General features: G+C 58.4%; 1 protein-coding gene across 1 annotated transcript; it reads left to right on the top strand.

The window, feature by feature from the left end:
• Positions 1-9,084: 9,084 nt before the first annotated feature.
• On the top strand, positions 9,085-16,509 carry Clba1 (clathrin binding box of aftiphilin containing 1). The gene is made up of 5 exons (XM_027946637.2): positions 9,085-9,887; positions 11,129-11,274; positions 12,790-12,919; positions 14,468-14,584; positions 15,803-16,509. Exons 1-5 carry the CDS (start codon positions 9,465-9,467, stop codon positions 15,965-15,967), a joined length of 981 nt encoding a protein of 326 aa, XP_027802438.2. The 5' UTR covers positions 9,085-9,464; the 3' UTR covers positions 15,968-16,509.
• The last annotated feature ends 1,399 nt before the right edge of the window (positions 16,510-17,908 follow it).

Below are 17,908 nucleotides of genomic sequence, written 5' to 3'. Positions count from 1 at the left end.
ATAGCATGCAGAGGCACAGCCGGCTGCAGAACAATCCTGGAAAGACCCCAGTTACACTCTGGCCCCTTCCTGGAGGAGAGACCACCCCAATACCAGTCATGGTGTCACTGAACCCAGTGCCTCCCTGGAGGCAAGGGTGTAGTTGGGGGACATGCTCAGGCCACACCAGGCACTTGCAGGTCCCAGGCAGGGGCCAAGGCTGGGTGTGTGGGGTCTCCTCGCCACTTTAACTACCCAGGACTCAGCTCTGCCTCTGGGAAGGAACAGGCCTTCCCCAGGTACAGGGGTGGGTGTGACTTCCAGCCCCCACGGGAGTGAAATTCTACCCTCCTGCATGGGGTAGATGAATGTGTTGGGTGAAGTGTCCCTAGACTGGGCGGATCCCTATGCAGGGACCACAGGCTCCCTGTTCCCGGCATGGCCACTAGGGGACAACCTCCAGACAAGATGAACCACAGACTGCTCCTTTCCCAGGGTAGCAGGAAGCCAGATAGGCTTTGGGAGGGGCTGGCACCAGGGGGCTCAGGAACTGGGCCTGGCAGGTACAGGAAGGCAATTTTGGACTGGGCAGAAAGACAAGGGTAGCTCTGGCCTGCTGGTGGGAAGGGGGTTTGAAGCTGGAAAAGGCCCAGGACCAACTCTCCAGAGGTTCCTGATCAGTTAAGCATGTCCCAGGGCCCCTTGAAGGGCTGGAGAGGGCCTGAGGATCTTCATGTTGGATGGAACCCCCATGGGTTCTGATCTGGCAGGTCTCCCACCAAGCTGCAGCGAGGACCACTGACCTCATTCTTCAAAAGAAGGCAGTTTATAGGCTGGACAGGAGGAGGGACTGACCCAGACGGGCCAGGGAACCACAAAGCCAAAAGCAGAACTGAAGGCCTTCAGCTAGGAGGGGCAGCCAGAACAGAGCTCTGTGGAGCCAGAGGTAGGTGAGATGGTTGTGAGACCCCCCCCCCCCCCAGCTTGGAAGCCTCAGGCAGTGGAGGCAGGGGGTAGCTGGAGGCAGAGATCACCCATATCCCTGGGGCCCCACCCTTCTCCCTCCATTGAAGCCCATCCACAGCAACAGGGAAGGAAGAAGAGGGTGGGGATCTATTCCCCCCACCAGAGCCCTCTCCCTCTGGTGTCCAGGGCAAGTCAGTGTACCTTAGACTTCCATATAGGCAGGGGAAGCCCAAACAGGAGGTCAAGTGCAGTGAAGGAGATTGCAGGAAGGGGCCCAGGCTCCCTGCTCTGGTGGCCCTGCAGATCAACCCTCGCACACTGGCCTCAGTCCTTGTCCTACAGGAGGGCCCTTGGGAGCTCCACTGCAGGTGGAGGGACACGCCCATCCTGGGCACCCCTCTGCATCACTAGCTGCTTCATTAGCCTCACCGACCTGTTTTCCCCCAGGGAGTAGGGTCCAGTCTGTGCCAATGCAGCATTGCCCCAGTCCCTGTGCCAGGGTCTGGCCAGGTGCCCTGGGTGTGGCAGGCTGCATTGCTGACCCAGAGCCTGAAGGACAACCCCTGCTGCTCCACCCTGCCCTCCAAGATGCTGAGACACCCAGCCCCAGGCCCAGGGCAGGAACAGAAAGACAAAGAGCACCAGGTACTCATTTTGCAGCAGAGGATTGAGGAAGGGGTCACCCCTGTAGGCAGTACCCACACTCTTTTGCCCAACACAGAGGGACCCTGTGGTTTGATCTCTGGCCCCACTAGACCCCTTCCCAAGCCTCAGGTCTAGCCCTGCCACAGTCACCACCTCACTGATGATCCAAACACGCAGTAGCCACGCTGTGGACCCTGCCGAGGCCAGCCTGGCAGCTCTGGATCAAGGCCAAGAGCCCTGACTCCTGGTCCCACCAGCTGCTTCCCCCAAAGCAGGTCAGAGGGCAGGCCTGGTTCCCAGAGTTCTCAGTCCATGTCAACATGCGGCCATGCTCTGCCCAAAGTCGCCTCTCTGAATAAGACAAGAGTTCCCGAGAGTGATGATAAAGGAACGAAGACGGAGAGGAAGAAGCAGACAGGAGCAGCGAGCCAAGAGACAGGAGCAGGGAGACAGTGATGGAGACCCGAGAGAGACGTGAGCGGAGGGTCGAGATGGAGACCGGAGAGGGAAGTGGGAAGCCGGGAGACAGGGGCAGGTAAAAGGCTGAGACCCGAGCGCGCGAGACCCGCGGGCCCTCCCTGAGGCGCCCGCCCTCCCGCCCGCCCGCGGCAGCCCAGCCGGCGCTGCTCGCCCCCAACGCGCCCGCGGAGCCCACCCGCCGGAGGGGAGCGGGCTGCAGGCGGGGAGGAGGCGCACCGCTGCCTGGGGCTCCGGGCCAGGTGGGCAGCACCACGTGGAAGCAGTCGCACATCGCGGCGGCCGGGAGGTGCGGGCCAGCGGCGGCCCGGCGTGTCCAGTTGCCGTCCCTGCTCCAGCGCGGGAGCGGGCGGGCGGGCGCCGCGCTCGGCCTCGCAGCTTTGCGCTGCTGCGGGCGGCCAGCCTCGGACTGCGGACACTGCTCGCGCCTTGCGACCACCGCGCTGGACCCGCCCGGGCCCGCCCCGTTCGCGCCGGCCACTGCGCAGCGAGCGCTTGGGCGGTGCCGCTGGCCTCATTCAGCCCATTGGCTGCGCCGCCCTGGCCCCGCCCCGCTCTAGGCCCGCCCCCGGCCCCTGAGACTGGCCCCGCCTCGCGCCCCCAGTCAGCCTTTCTGGGCCCGCAGAACTGGCTGGAGACCCTCCGCCTGCCCGCACTGGGGCTCTGGCACTTGTTGCCAGTTGTCACCTCCAACCTGGGGAACAGTAGGGGAGCGGGAGCACGGCCTGTGATCTGGGCTGATCAGGACAAGATGGAATTCTCCAAGAGAGGAAGGAGGGAGGCGGGCCGCAAGAACAAAGACTGGGCTAGACGGTCCAGGAAGGACAGGGTGGCCTGGGCAGGACTGCAGTGGACTGTGCAATTCCGAGTGCCCGTGCTGGGGGCTGTCCTGGAGTCCAGGACCACCCCCAGAATTCATCCTTCCCCAGGTTCCTGTCAAGAGCCTGGAGGCTGGGACACAGGGGTGACAAGCGTCCCACTTGGCCCTAACCTGGGACTCAGGGCTGGTGAGGGCATAGCCAAGCCTGTAAAGTTGAGGTGCTCTGCAGGGCAGTGCTGGGTGGTAGTGGGCTGCGGATGGGAAGGGCTCCTGGCAGACACCTAAGCTGGGGCAACCTTGGGGGTGAGCTGTGAGCCAGCCGCAGGGCAGAAAGTATTCCCAGTAGGGCAGACGGATAGTGTAGGTGAAGAGGGTGGGGGCGGGAGGTGGGACCTGAAGGTTAGACCTGCTGAGGCTGGGACAGGGTAGAGGGTGGCTCTGCAGAGGGGGCTCCAAGCAGTCCCTGTGTCTGCAAACGTCAGTGGGAGCTGAGGAAAGGCCACCCTGGTGGCTGGGATGGGGGCAAAGCTGTAAGTCAGGAGTAGATGGACTAGGGCAGTGAGGTGGGGACAGAGTGAGGGGGACCTTGATATATTGCAGAGGCTGGCAGAAGGGACCTGGTGAGGCCTGGAGTAGGGCAAGTTGGGAAGCTTGCTTGGCTCCCCATAGGCACCATGCATAGGGGATGGGCATGGAGGGCAGGGCCCAACAGTTCTTTCAGCAGAGAGATTACTGAGACCTGGCTTGGCATAGACTTGAGGACACCTTGGGCCAGAAGCAGAATCCTGGGACTAAGCCCTCCCATGTGCCACCCTGGAGGCACTGCAGGCAGGTACAACCCAGACAGGACAGCTATTACCAAGAAAAAACATTCCTGGCAATGTGCTGGTCATGCTGGACGCGCACACACACACACACTCACACACACCTATTCTTGGGGCTGGAAGCTGGTGCAGGGGGCAGCCTGGGGGGCAGTGAAGGCTGAGAAGCTCCAAGGGGCCAGGCTGCAACAGAAGGACCACATAGACACAGCTGTGAGCAAGATCATACACACACCAGTACACAGACCACAGGCCACCTTGGATACATCCCAGTCCAGCAGACATTCACACGTACCCAGACACACTCATGTGCACACACTAAGGCGCACACACACTTATATGCACAACAATGCAGACACCTGCACATTCACACACAGATGCACACGGTCTCAGACTCACATGGGGACCGTGCTCAACCAGTAGGGCCCAGGTGAGCCAGCTGATGGGATGACTCACTCTGGCAGTTCCCGTTAGCCAGACTGCAGCTGCCAGGCAGGCTGCCAGTAGCAGGTCAGATGGACACTGGAGTCACTGCTGGGAAAGGGCCCTGGCAGCCTCCTCCAGTGGCACAATGGGGCATAGCCCTGTCTTTCAGGCAGGGGCACAGGGTCTCACCCCTTCCTCTGGGGAACCGCCCTGGGTTCAGGAAGAGAGAACCGTCATGTGCCTGGGTATTTGTGTCCCTGTGTCTGCCCAGCCTGCTGTTCCACTGTGTCTGAATCTGGCTTCTGGGTCCCTGGACAGGTCCTGGGAACAAGGGCCAGTCTGTGGAATCAAGGGCCTTATGGAAAAGGCCCAACTGTGACCCCTACCCCATTAGGTGTATGCTGTTAGGGAAGCCATGTGGTCCACTGGGCTCTGCCCAGATCAAGTGGACTCACTCCATGTGACACATCCTGATCATCCGGTGTGATCACCACAGGGCTGTAGTGGCTCCTGTCCACTTCGTGGAGGAGAGGAGGCAGGGGTGGCCTCCTGGTGTGACCCTGGGCTCACCTAATGCTCCCCCTACCTGTATTCCCCTTCAGCAAAGCAGGACAGCCCTCAAGACTGAATTGGTGGGACCAAGCCTTTCCATGTGCCACCCTGAGAGTGGGAGAGCATCACACCCAGAGGGCCATGCCCCGGCCCCACCCCCACTTTGGGTCAACAAAGATCCCCTGAGCTGTGTCCACTGGTCCTGTCCCTCCTGGCACAGAGATAGTCCCAGATCCTGGCCAGGGCTTCGGTAAAGCTCAAGATATGCTCACTGTCCTGCAGGAGTCCTGCTCATCTGCAGCCCTGGGTTGCCTCTGGCTGGCTTAGAGCCCTGGACTCCAGACTGAGGGTGGCATGAGCCCTGTCCCCAGGGCTGCCTCCCCCAGCAGGTGGAGTCTGGCTCTGCTCTGCCCCCAGTGCTGGGGCTGCCTTTTGGCTGTCAAGAGGGAGCTGAGCGCCCTAACCCAGGCCTGCCTGCCGTTGCCCTCCTGGGAGCCCCTTCATAGGTCTTAGGCCAGTGTCTTGAGGAATAGACAACTTGATGTGTCAGCCCAGAGAGCTTCCCCACCTCAGGGGCCAGACTCATCCCCAAGTGTCCCTGTGGAACTGTGGGCTCTGTCTCCCTGAGGCTGTCTCTAAGAGGGCCTACCCACAGATGGGGCCAGTCACAAGCTGGACCTTGATACCCAGGGCCAGGTCTCAGAAGCCCAGCCTGGACCCCGGGATCACAGCAAGCAGAAGCCGGGACAACGTGCGTCTTGCCCCATCCCCATCCCTCCCACCAGCTGAAGCCTGACCTTCATCCACTGCAGAGCCCTGCACTGCCAGGACTTCCTGTTATCACACACACAAGTGCCCCTCGGGGGACATGTGCCAGCTGGGGAAGGCCACTGCAGCAGGGCTCAGCTCCAGAATCAGTGCCCCTCATCCCCCAGCATCATGAGGACACAAGGCCAGTTCAGAACTCGCCCTGCTCTCTCTCCTTCCCAGGTGGGGCCTGGGCCAGGAGCTGGCCATGTCACCCTGCCCCCCACTGGATGCTCCCCTGCTCTCCTGCGTATCTCCAGGCAGGCCGGGATGCCCAGAGCATCAATGATTGATGCCTCCTTGCAGTAACTGCAGCAGCATAACGAAAATAGCTCTGCCTTGTCCCTGCTCCTCCCGCCACAGCCTCGCCCAGCCCAGCCCAGCCAGAGGGAGTGGGGGCATCTAGGACTCCTCAGCTACCCTAGCCCCCTTCGTCCTTTGCAGAGATGTTGGGGATGGTTCCAGGCCTGCTGGCCCAGGGTCTGATGACGTTGGCCATGAGCAGGTGGCACATGGCCCACACAACCACAGCAGCCCTGTCTCTAATTGTCTCAGTCTCCCCCAAAGCTAAGAGCCTGACTCAGGGCTGAGCATGGGGTCCCTTCCTCTGTGCCTGTACAGCTCAGCACATGCCTAGGACCAGGACACAGGGTCACAGCAAGTTCCAGGGCGGGTCCTTCTACCCAGGGACCACAGGCTGACACAGGCAGGGATGGACATCTCCCTGGAGTCTAGGCATCCTGGAGGAGCAGGACACCTGGGTATCTCTGGGGCAAGGGACCCCTGCTCAGCCAATTCTTTCTATTGGTGATGCCAGGATCCACCAGGGTGACTACGGACTCCAGGCAGAGTGGCGCCTGCTCCAGGTGCCCCAGGGCCCAGGGTGGCCCTTCCTCCTGAGGATGGAATAGGGGAGGTTTGGCTCTAAGTAGGGCTGGGGTTTGGGGGTAGACACAAATAGAGGGAGAGGAGGCTGGGAGACCAGCCTGGTCTCCTCCTGGGGAAGTCATGGCCTCCTGACTTTAGCGAGGAATCACTCCTCTTGGGCCACTGTCCTCCGCACATGGAGCCAATTAAATCTGAGCAGCTACCTGATCTGCCCATGCACCTGGAGGTCCTGCCCAGGCTCATGCCCCCTGCTGTGAAGCAGGAAATTCCACCCAGATGCTGGCCCAAGTGGCAGAGGCCACCTAGCAGCTACCGGGGCCGCCCCACCTCTTCTGCAGCCAGGGCTGGTCACCCAATGTCAGGGTCACCTTGGCCCTTCCTCAAGACAGCATTTCTTCAGTGTGGTCACTAGGGGTCATCCAGGTATAATGGTTCCAAATGTCTGCTGCGGCAAAATGCCACACCTGGCCTGGGTTAGAAAGAGCACAAGCTCATCCTCCCTCCCAGTGCTGGTGGCAAGGCTGTGTTCCTTCTGGAGGCTGCAGGGGAGTTCAGCCTCCTGGTCCTTTGGACCTCCTGCTGCCTGCATTCAGGGGCTTGTGGTCCTGCGTGGCTGGTGGTCTTGCTTGTTCGGCCTCTGCTTGCACCTTTGTATCTTCTCTCTCTAGCCCTGACCTATCTCCCAGTCTTTCTCCTCCCTTCCTCCCTTCCTCCCTCTCCCCCCTCTCTCTTTCTTTCTTTCCTTTTCAGTGCTAGGGATTGAACCCAGGGCCACTTTACAACTGAGCTGTGTCTCCAGCCCTTCACTTATTTATTTCTGCAGTACTGGGAATGGAACCCAAGGGTGCTCTACCACTGAGCTACACCTCCAGCCCTTTTTATTTTTTTCTTTTGAGACAGAGCCTTGCTAAGTTGCCGAGGCTGTCCTTGAACTTGTGATCCTTTTGCTTCTGCCTTCCGATGCACCACCACACCTTCCATCTCTTTTCTCCTTATGAGGACCCCATGATTATGCGGGTCTCAACCACATAATTTAGGACTACCTCCTCATCTCGAAAGCCTTGCTTCAATCACTTATGTGAGGTCCCTTCCACTTCAGAAGACCCAGCTTGCCAGGGATTAGGAAATACTGAGTGATGTTCCCCAAAACACCATTCATTTGCCATTTCAAGAAGTGCAGGTGGCCCCCACCTGAGCCCATGGTCAGGTACTGCTGGAACCTGCCATTGTTTGGTGCCTGAGTGGTTTCCTCTATTACCACCTGAAGGCCATTACGTTTCCCACATGAAAGCTGAGGCCCAGAGGACTTGGAAGCTGCTGGAAAAGTGTTCCAGACCCACTCCCCTTCTCACTCAGGCATCTGGGCCCAGACCTCAGCCCCTAAGAGGACAGCATTCTCATCTCCTTTCCAATTCTGGACTTCAAGGTGGCAAGCCCAGTGGGAAAGGGGAGTTGGACAGACAGCAGGACTGCTGACTGAGGCTATCCCGGGTGAAAATGAGACAAGTGGAGCCACTGTCTGCAAGCCCAGCAGACAGTGGTCAGTGTCTGACCCCCCATCCTGAAGGGCCACCATGGGTGCTAGGGCGATGCTGCAGAGACCTAGTCCCGAGCAGTCAGACTGCAAGGCTTCCTGAGCATTGCCAGGCTGCTCTGCCTCTCAGGAAGTGTGTGGGGTGGTGGTGTCAGGAGGCTGTGGTCCAGGGTACAGAGAATGATCTCATCTTGTCATTTTTAAAATCAAAATTTTCAGTAGCGTGGCTGAGGACAGGGAGAGGCTGGATAAGTCATGCAAGGACAGACCTCTGCAGGGCTCAAGAAGGCTGCGGGAGGTGGGGTGAGCATGGAGGTGGCCCTCCCCTTCCCAGAGGAGGCCAACATGGCTGCCAGTATGGCTGCCAGTCTGGGGGTGCTGCAGGGGACATGGAGTGAAGCACAAGTTGACTTCATGAGCCTAGGGGTGTGGGCAGGGGATGTGGACAGATGGGAAAAGACCAGGAATGCCTAGGGAGGCAGTTGGCAGAGGGCAAAACTCACTCATTAGTGCCCTTACGCTGGGGCAGGTGGCAGCAGGAGGGGGTGACTGTCCCCCCACCCCAACTAGTCCTACTCTGGGAACTGGCTCGTGACAGACAGGGGGGATCGTGCCCCTCCTCTAGCTCTGCAGGCAGTGGACCCTCATTCTCCTACAACCTCGAGCCATTTAGGGATAGGTTCTGGGAAGACAGACTTGGTCCCTGGTCCTTAGGGAGCCTCCAGTTCGGTAGAAAAATCCTTCCCCAGAAGCACAATCGCCCCTACAGCGTCTACGCAGCAGGATGAGGGGACCAAGACCAGAAAGTGCGACCCAGGGCCAGCGGCAGCCCGCGTTTGCTTATTCTGGTGTGTGCGCTCCATGTGGGCATGCACCGGGGTGCACAAAGGCACGCGGGGCGCGATCACCAAGCGAGAACCTCTCCCGCGGGCTGGCACGTAGGACCCGGCCAGGCCGCGCCACCGCTCTTGGGGTCACCGCAGGTGCAGCGCGCGGGGAGAGCAAGGGGTGGGGCCGGGCGGACAGACCACGCCCACGGCAGCGTGCTGACGCCACGGCGGCGGGCACCGGAAGCGGACCGACGCGCGCCGTTGCCGGGCAACACTGGCGCGGCCGGAGGGGATGCGGGCAGCCGCCACAGAGAAGTGCGTGGGGCTGCCCTTCGCCCTCCCGCCAGGGACGCGCTCCGGGGCTCTAGAGCGCCGCGCCATTTCTTCCCTTTTGGGCCTGGCGCTAGAGCCCGGGAGCCCGCCTTGTCGTTGGGGTCCCCAAGACGCGCTCCAGACTGCGGCGGTCCTGTCCGTGGGCTTACGGGTCCGGCACTTTGGTTGGCCGCGGGACACGCCCCTGTGCTGGACTGATCAAGAGCGGCCAGGCGGCGTCGGCCCACAGCAGCACGTGGGCACTCTCCCGGAAGCCACGCCGGCCCCGACAGCGTGGCTCGCGGCACCCCAGGCCCTGTCTAGCGCAGCCCTGGGCAGCTTCAGCCCAGCAACTGTATGCTTCGTGCGCAGCTCCTCATCTGGTCTGCTGGCCTGGCCGCACGAAGATGCAAGACCGGCAGAAGTGGTGGGGAGAGTCCGTGAGTGACTTCACAGGGGAACGGGCGGAGGTTTCCCGCTGCTACACAGCTGAAGGACAGAGTGGTGACAATTTGGAACGGATAAGGATCTACAGTGAGGGTCCTCTGTCTGTGCCAGGTGGGAAAGCCAGCAGCTCCCCAACGGGAGAGGGCCTTCCGACTTGCACCACTAGTTGTTCCGACGCTGGGGAGCTCAGCAGCACGTGGGGGGAGTTTGAAGGCTTTAGAGAATCTTCAGCCAAGTCTGGACTCCCTCAGTCCCTTGAACTCCTGGAGAGACCCACCGATCCTCAGCCACTAGAAACTCCTGCCTTAAAGGAAGGTGGTTCTCACCTGCCACACCAGGGTGGATCCGGGGCAACAGGAATCACTTCCCACCCATCTTCAGAGGTATTTCTGTGGTCTTTGTCACCAGACGGAGTGAGAAATGCCCTAAGACCTCTCAAAGGCATCAGGCACTGGGTTGGGGGGCTACCAGCCTTTGAGGGGCCTCTTCTCTCTGGCCTCCATCCCTTGTCATAGGGTTGGCTGTCCTGTCCTCACAAGGCCAGAGAAGGAACCAGTTGACAGCAGAGCCTGCAGAAATGGATTGGGCAAGACCAGGTGGGGGCAACCCAAGCTGGGCCACTTTCCATGACCACTTCCCATCAGCAGAGGTGGCACTTGTGTGGCCTCATTCAGAGCCTATGGGGAAGAAGCTCTACTGGTTTATAAAGTCCCAAGTCCTAAAGTCACACAATCCCAGATAGCTTTGTGCAAGGCCCTGGAACTGGAGCTGGCCAGCTGAGCCCCAGCCCCTCATCCTGTCTGCTCCTCAGAACTCAGTGCCCACCCTTGCCTCTGGCTCCTCTCTGCTGGTCATTCTCCTCCTTCTGTTGTTTCTCTTTGCCATCTCTTCCCAGATGGTTCACCGCACACACCAGGGAACAAAAGATAAGTTCAATAGTCAGGAGGGAAGTAAAAGGTATTGCTGGTAATCCAAACTCTCCTACACCAACGATTTCTTGGCCCTCGGTGAGACCCGCTCTTGGGACAGTCAGTTCTGCTGTAACACTTGTTCTAAAACCAGGACTCCTTTCCAATGCAATTGATGCACTAAGGAACATTTGAGCACACGGGAATTTTGCAGGAAACACTAGGCAAATGGAACACCTGCACCCCACAGAGCTGAGGCATGTTGATAGACATAAAACTTGCACCTGCACACCTCAGATAACTACCACCCCCACCCCACTTGGTGTTAGGACACTACCCAGTTCAGACTGTCCCCGACCCCTCACCTGGCTGCCTGCAAACCTCAGGGCCTTTTCAAGGTGAGGCTGTATCCATTGTATGTGTGAACTTCTCAGCCAGCTCACATGAAAAATTGTGCCAGTGTTTGAAAGGCCACCTTTTCCCTGCATCTCCGATGAGAGAGCTCTGAGTTGTGCTCTCACCCACCTCCTGTGAGCTCTGTGATTTTCACTGTGATTTTATAGAGAACAGAGGTTTTAGGAGAGGCTGTGTCCAGTGATGGTGGCACTGACTGCACAGTTGAGCTCAGGTTTCTTTTGTATCAAAATTAATTACTCAGAATATGGTGACCTAAATGCCTGTATTTCTCCTGATTCTGGAATGTTCTTTCTTTCCAGCCTGTTCTCAGGTACGAGAACATATTTAGGTTTGCTTTTCAAGAAGTCACAGTTGAGCAGGCAACTGAAGATGTTTCCACCTTAGACCATTTCTTGGACATAAGCAGTGAAGAAGACCCTGGCCTTGCATCTGCACATAGACTGTGGTAATGAACACCAACAGAGCTAAGAACCCCATGGCAGCGCTGTACCTGCACGGTTGTTTGATAACGTGGCTGCACAAAGTTCTGTGCGTGCCTCCTGGAGAGCATCACTGCCCCTGTAGCCTCCTGTGGGCTACAGTGTCCTATGGGGAGCTGGCAGCACAGCTGGAGGCTCCAGCAGTGCTGACCTTGCACACCTTGAGCAAGCTGGCCCAGGTGCCAGCCCTCTTGTGTCTCAGCACGAGTGCAGGAGAGGATGGGAGGGATGGTGGGCCCCAGAGCAGCCCTGGTGTACTTGGTTGAGCCTCAGCCACAGAGCTGTAGAAAACACCCCCAAGCTGTCCACTAACCCACGGGTGGCCATGTGCTTCCAGTACTGCCTGCAGGGCTGCAGGCTCCCAGAGAGATCAGGTGCACTTGGCAGTGGGTGCCGACAGTGGCTTTGAAAGGGTATGCTTCCAGCACCTGTTGACAGAAGCAGGCTCCAGGGTGAGACAGTGAAGGGCTGAGATGCTCCAGATAAGTTGGCCTAAGACCCCAGGAGGGGAGAGAGTGAGATGAGCAGGCTTCTTTGCCCCTCAGTAATGTGGGGAAGGCCAGGTCAGCAAGCCATGGGGGTCTGTGCATGTCTGGACAGGCCTGGCTTTATTACAGCTCTCCAGGCCATTCAGAGCTCTGGCTTGACCCATCATGGCCACTGCTGTGCAGTAACCCAGCACCTTCCCAGTGTGCCTGCTACAGAGGTCTGGGGAGGGACACCTGGAGCCCGAAAGGCTGTGGCCTCCACTGTCCACATGCCTGGCTCCCTGTGTGTGCTGCTCCTGCCTGGCACAGCCCCAGAGAGAGCCTGCCTCAAGAGTGGCCCCTCAGGCCATAGGGTTGTGGGGTGGCACTGGCAGACCATTCCCTAGAGGCACAGTGGTTCTAGAGTCAGTCTTGGCAGGGCTGACACTCAGGAGACGGTGGTGAATGTTGTTGGGCTGGAGAAGAACCCTGTTTGCATGTTCCGAGACATTGGCATGTTTGGGAAATGATTTAGGCATTTAACATGTCCCATCTGCTCCCGTGTTGTCGGATACCTACCATGTCCTCACTAGGGCAAAAGCTTCTGACCAGCAGGCCCCTCTGCCCCAGTGCCTGGTGGTGATGGTGACCATACCCTGTTTGTTTCTTCATCCATTCTTGGGAGCCCTCAGTGTTTTCCTAGTTTGTGAACATGGGTTTTGTGGCCAGCACAGCTGTAATAGTGAACCAGACAGCAAACATCTGGCCTTGAAGATACTCCCTGATGAGAACAGGCCTCCTGTGCTGGGACGCACTGTGGAAAGAAGAGGCAGGGCAGCATCAGGAACACTGACCGCAGGGGTGTGTGTCTGAGTGAAGGAGGTGGCCAGGGCCCCTGAAGGGGCGCCATCTAGTGTCACCTGTGCCAGGTGCTCCTCTGCTTGTGAGACTGGGCTTCCTGACCTGCTCAGAAGGCTTTCAAGTTCATCTTTAGTGACTTCCTCTATTTTCCAGTTCTGAATCTAGAAAAGTCTGGCGAGCCCTTCAGAACACCAGCACCATGTCTGCTTCACGATGCCTCTGGAGCCAGTCTCACTGCCAGGAGAAGCTCTTCCTGGTTCTTGGCATAGAAGCTGCTCAGAAGGTGACGTGGTTCAGGGGGTGGAAACGTCACTGGGCCCAGGACAGGGAGGGTGGTGGAGAAAATGACACCGGAAGGCCAACTGACTACTTAGAAGGCCACTGGTGGTGAGGGGTGTGGGTGTGGGTGTGGCTGTTGTGGGCAGCACCTGGACACTGGTGCGGGGTCCTGCAGGAGTGGGTGCAGATGTGGAGACAGGGTGCACATGGACTTGGTGGGGAGAGGAGGAAGGTGCCATGTGTGGAGGTGGAATACCGTGAAGTTCAGAGCATGGGCGGGAGCACTCTGCAGGGCACTGCAAGCCACCAAGGTGTGCTTGCACCTCAGGTGTTGCAGGAGGTGCTGGGGTTAGGCCAGGGCCTGCTGAGGGGGACAAGGGCAAGTTCCAGTATGGGCACAGGCATGAGGCTGAGAGGGAGAGGCCCTTGGCGTGTGGAGGATGGCCAGTGTGCACCATGATGGGCAGAGAGAGTTTCATAGACAGGAGCTGCTGCTGCATGAGGCAGGAGCAGCCCAGAGCCAGCCAAGCCCAGGGTACACACATCAGGCCTGTGTGATCAAGAAACAGTAACAGGGCCACCTTTCAGCAGTCAATATAGAACAGATCTTTTTCCACTCTTGAGTATTTTTAAAATGTTTTTAGTTGTAGATGGACATAATATACCTTTATTCATTTATTTTTATGTGGTTCTGAGGGTGGAACCCAGTGCCTCACACGTGCTAGGCAAGCGCTCCACCACTGAGCCCCAGCCGCAGCCCTCCATTCTTAGGTGGAAACTTTTAAAATGGAGCTCAAAAAGGAGCTGACAAGGCGGGCCTCATGGCCCAATGAAGATAGTCATGTGGACGATGGCCATGTCTCCAGTGTGCCATGCTGACTGGTCAGGAGGCCTCGTGGTGGGGAAACCACTGGGGAAACAGAACCAGGGGGTTCTGGAGGGGAGGCTCAGGCAGGACAGCTACCACAGTGGCAGGCTGTGGGTGCTCATCCTTCAGGTGGCCGTGAGGGTGTTTCTGTTGAACACTGTCGTACTCCATTTTCTGTTTATAACAAAATGCCTGGTAATTGTAAAGCATAGAATTTTGTTTGGCTCATGGTTCTGGAGTATGGAAGCCCAGGAGAGCATGGTGCTGGCATGGTGAGGGCCTTGTTTGCTGCACCTTAACATGGTGCCAGCCATCACAAGGCAACAGAGCAGTCACGCCAGCTCAGTTCTCTTCTTATAAAGCCATTAGTGCCGCTAGGAGGACCCCACCTCATGGCCTCCTTCTACCCTGATCACCCCAAGTGCCATCAACACTGTGAATTTGGGGTTGTGTGTTCAGTACAGAAGTTCTGGGGGACACACTGGAACCACAGCAGGCAGGTCTGGCTGCCCCTGAACCAGGTGATAGACAGCAGGTGGCAGCACTGAGCAGGGAGGGCCCTGGCCTGACCCTCCCAGGGGCTATGCATGTCCAGAATTAAGGTAGAGGGGCTCCGGTTAAAACGGAAGGTGAGAGGAAACAGTGACCCTGTCAGCTGTGTGACATAGAGGTTTGTCTCCTCAGAGTCCTTCCAGAGACCAGGGTCACATTTCAGAAGGTCCTGACCTCAAAGGTCCTGAAGAGCTGCTGGCACTCAGCACCTTCGACCTGCCCCACTGCAAAGCCCTGATCCAGACGAAGGTGAGCACCCCACAGAAGAGGCCTCAGGAGGCAAGGCTGGGTCTGCACACAGCTCCCTGTGTCCTCATCGAGCCTGGCTTCTGTTCTTCTTCGATGCCTAGGCACTTAGAATGTGCGGGTAGGAAGGCTGCACTGCAGGCAGGGTAGCCCTGGGTCTCCCGCCTGGGCAGGGGTGGGCGCCTGAAGTCAGCCAAGCAGCTTTCCTCGGGAGACCTGCTGCCACCCTCATAGTGGGACTCGAGGCAGGAAGAAGGGCAGGTGGAAGATTGTGTTCTAGAAGCCCTCTCTTTCATCTGGGTCGGCGTCTCATGCCCAGCTTGGATCAGGTTACAGGAGGGGCAGGTGGCCAGGCCCAGCCACAGGGCTCTGTGTGTGAGTGGGAGGTGGGAGAGCGTGGCACTGGGCAGTGTGTGTTACAGATCTGCTAGGGGAGGGCCAGCAGTGAGGCACAGCTCTCTGTGGGAGGACACTGCAGCCACGTGCCGAGGGAGTCTGGGGCAGGTGTGGTGCCACCCAGCCGATGCCAGCTGCAGCCTTGATGGTTGGCACATGGTGCCAGGTGTGCAGGCACCCAGGAAGACCTTTGCATGAACACACACAGGTCTGTCACAGGCCCTAGAGGACTCTGGGTCCCTCTGTTCTTTGGAAGAAGCCTCGAGGTAGACACTACTTGTCTTTGAGCACAACAGGTTACCTGTCTGTAGCTGTGTCATTTACAGTAGCCAGCACTCGAGGAGGTCCAGCAGCTGCGATGTGGGAACTCCAAGGCCGGGAGCATGGAAAGCAGGGGGACCAGACCCAGGATAAGGGCCAGGAACCTACTTAGGAAACAGACTGGCCCTTCTGGCACCGTGGCACACACCTGCAATCCCAACACTTGGGACACTGAAATAGGAGGATTCCAAGTTCAAGGCCAGCCTTGGCAATTTAATGAGACCCTGTCTCAAAATAAAAAGGGCTGGGAATGTTGCTCAGTGGTAGAAGTCAGGTGGCAGTGGCTGGCTGCAGTGGGGTGAAGGCCAGGGACAGGTGGGCCACTAGTGGCCTTGGTCCCAGTACACCAGCCCCGTGCGCTTCTCTGGTTGCATTGCACAATGAAGTTTTTAGGATCATGGTGACCAAGGAGAGATTGTTGAGGGGCCAGAGGTGGGCAGGGCAGATGCCAACCTGGCACCTCTAGTCACCTGCACTTGTATTTGACTGCTGCCCTCCTCTCAGCTCTCAGGGACACCTGGCAGCAGACAGGGGAGCCTGATTACCTACAGCCTCTTTCTGAAGACACCCCTGCATGGAAACGGGCGGCACATCACAAGTCCACAGGAAAAGAAGGTTTTCCCTCCACGTCACCTAAAGCTGGCGCTTTTTAACAGGGATGTGTGCTAGAAACAGGAGTCTGTCATGTAGGCATTTCACATCGTCTCACTGGCTGGGCTTGGTTCTGTTTTGTAGAGCAGTTTCCCAAACCCACATCAGTTTCCTAGGATCTTTCAAAACCCCTGCCTCAGATCTGATCAGGAAGGGGTGTCTTGGGCAGAGCCAGTCCCCAAGCAGAGGGGAGGGGTTTCTGGATGCACTGCAGCCTGCCCAGCAGATGCCACCTGCTCCTGGTGGAGGATGTCAGGGATGATCCCAGACCTGGCCCAAAGTGGGGAATGTACTGAAATACCACCAAGGAGACAGCTGCACTTTGAGAAACAGCATTGGCACCTGGTCCCAGGAGGTCCTGGGCTTCTGTGTTGTTCCTGGAAGTGCCATGAGCACTCCCCACCGCATTCACACTGGTGGCCTTGGGGACAGGCCTTTCTGATGGCTGGGAGGCCACACTGGGCCAGCCCTGGAGGCCCAGGTGGGTAGGCAAGTGTATTTCACTGGTCATCTCCTGCATCAACGGTTTTCTTCCAGGAAAGGGCCAAGCGGGCAGCACTGACTTTGTAGAGCTTTACTTAATAAAAGGCCTCAGTAAGCCTGTGCTCTTGCTGACTCGTTGACTCTGCAAGGACTGATGACAACATTCTGTCCCGAAGGGGAGACCTGAGGCTGGAGGGGCTACAGAGGCCATGCTGGGGACTGGCACTCCAGGTAGAGCCCCTGCTGTCTCTGTACCAAGGCCACTCTAGGACCAATTTGCTCAGGAGGTGCCAGCTTCCCTTCACCTGACCCACTGATGCAGGTGCAGGTGACAGCTGCTGTGCCCGCCAGGAGGAAGGAAGCTGGCTGTCCCTGGTCACCCCAGGTGGCTGTGCATCAATACCATGTGGCCCACAACCAAGGGGTGGCTCAGATCATTTCCCTGGCACCAGATGTCAGGAAAGCTGCTCTGACCTCTCGCCCTTAACCAGAGGACGTGTGGACCAGCACACAGAAAGGAAAAGGCAGTTTCTGCGCAGCAGAGGGAGGCGGGCGGCAGGGAGAGTGCAGACCTTGCAGGGGCAGTGTCACCAATTACAGGTGGACAAAGGGACTGGAGGGACACTTCTCAGAACAGACACACAAATGGCCCAAAGGATCAGTCCTGCTCAGAGAAGTGCGGGTGGGACACCGAGGCCTGCTGGTGAGGGCGGAAGAAAGGGCCCTGCCGGCTCGGCTGGAGCACAGTGCAGTGCAGCCTTCATGGAGAGCGGCATGGAGGTGCCCCCAAGACACGGCCTGTGTGATCCCAGCCCTGCTACTGGGCACTTACCGGGGATGGCCAGTTCCGGCTGTGGAAGGCATCTGTAGGCCCACTTCCTTGTGGCCTGCTCCCCAATAGAGGGAGGAATGGGCCGCATGGCCCCCACAAACAAGTGGTAAAGGCAGGTGGTACACATGCATGAGGGAGTACTGTCATCCACCAGCCAGGTGGAGCCTGCCACCTGGGGTAGCCCTGGGCACGCCATTGGGTGACACACCCCAGGCACAGGTGGACCAGAGAAGCCACCCTCACAGGAGCCAAGGGCATGCGGCTACAGGGGCAAGGGTGCCGTCTCCCACCGGATGAGCCCTCGGGAGACCCACCGCACAAGCAGTTACATTCTTGGATTGTGTTTCCACTACAAAGCAGGATGACTCTTGAGGTGACACACTACTAACGGGCCTGAGCCACCCATCATGCAGAAAACAGCACATACCTTGTAGATTCGAATTTTCCCACTTAAAGATTAACTGGAAGAACCAGTAAAGAACAGGGACACACGGCATGGGGATATGCCGAGTCCTGGGCTATCTGCCTACAGCGGCAGCACATTGGCCCACGAGGGGGCTGTGAGGCAAGGAGGGCCACACCCTGCTTGTGTGACCAGTGTTTCCAATAAACCATCACCCAGGGGGTGCGATTCGGGTATGCTG

The sequence above is a fragment of the Marmota flaviventris genome, chromosome 2 (assembly GCF_047511675.1).
Source record: "Marmota flaviventris isolate mMarFla1 chromosome 2, mMarFla1.hap1, whole genome shotgun sequence".
In the NCBI taxonomy this organism is placed as follows: domain Eukaryota; kingdom Metazoa; phylum Chordata; class Mammalia; order Rodentia; family Sciuridae; genus Marmota; species Marmota flaviventris.
Note: the sequence above shows the minus strand (reverse complement) of the source record. Positions and strands in the feature narration are given on the sequence as shown.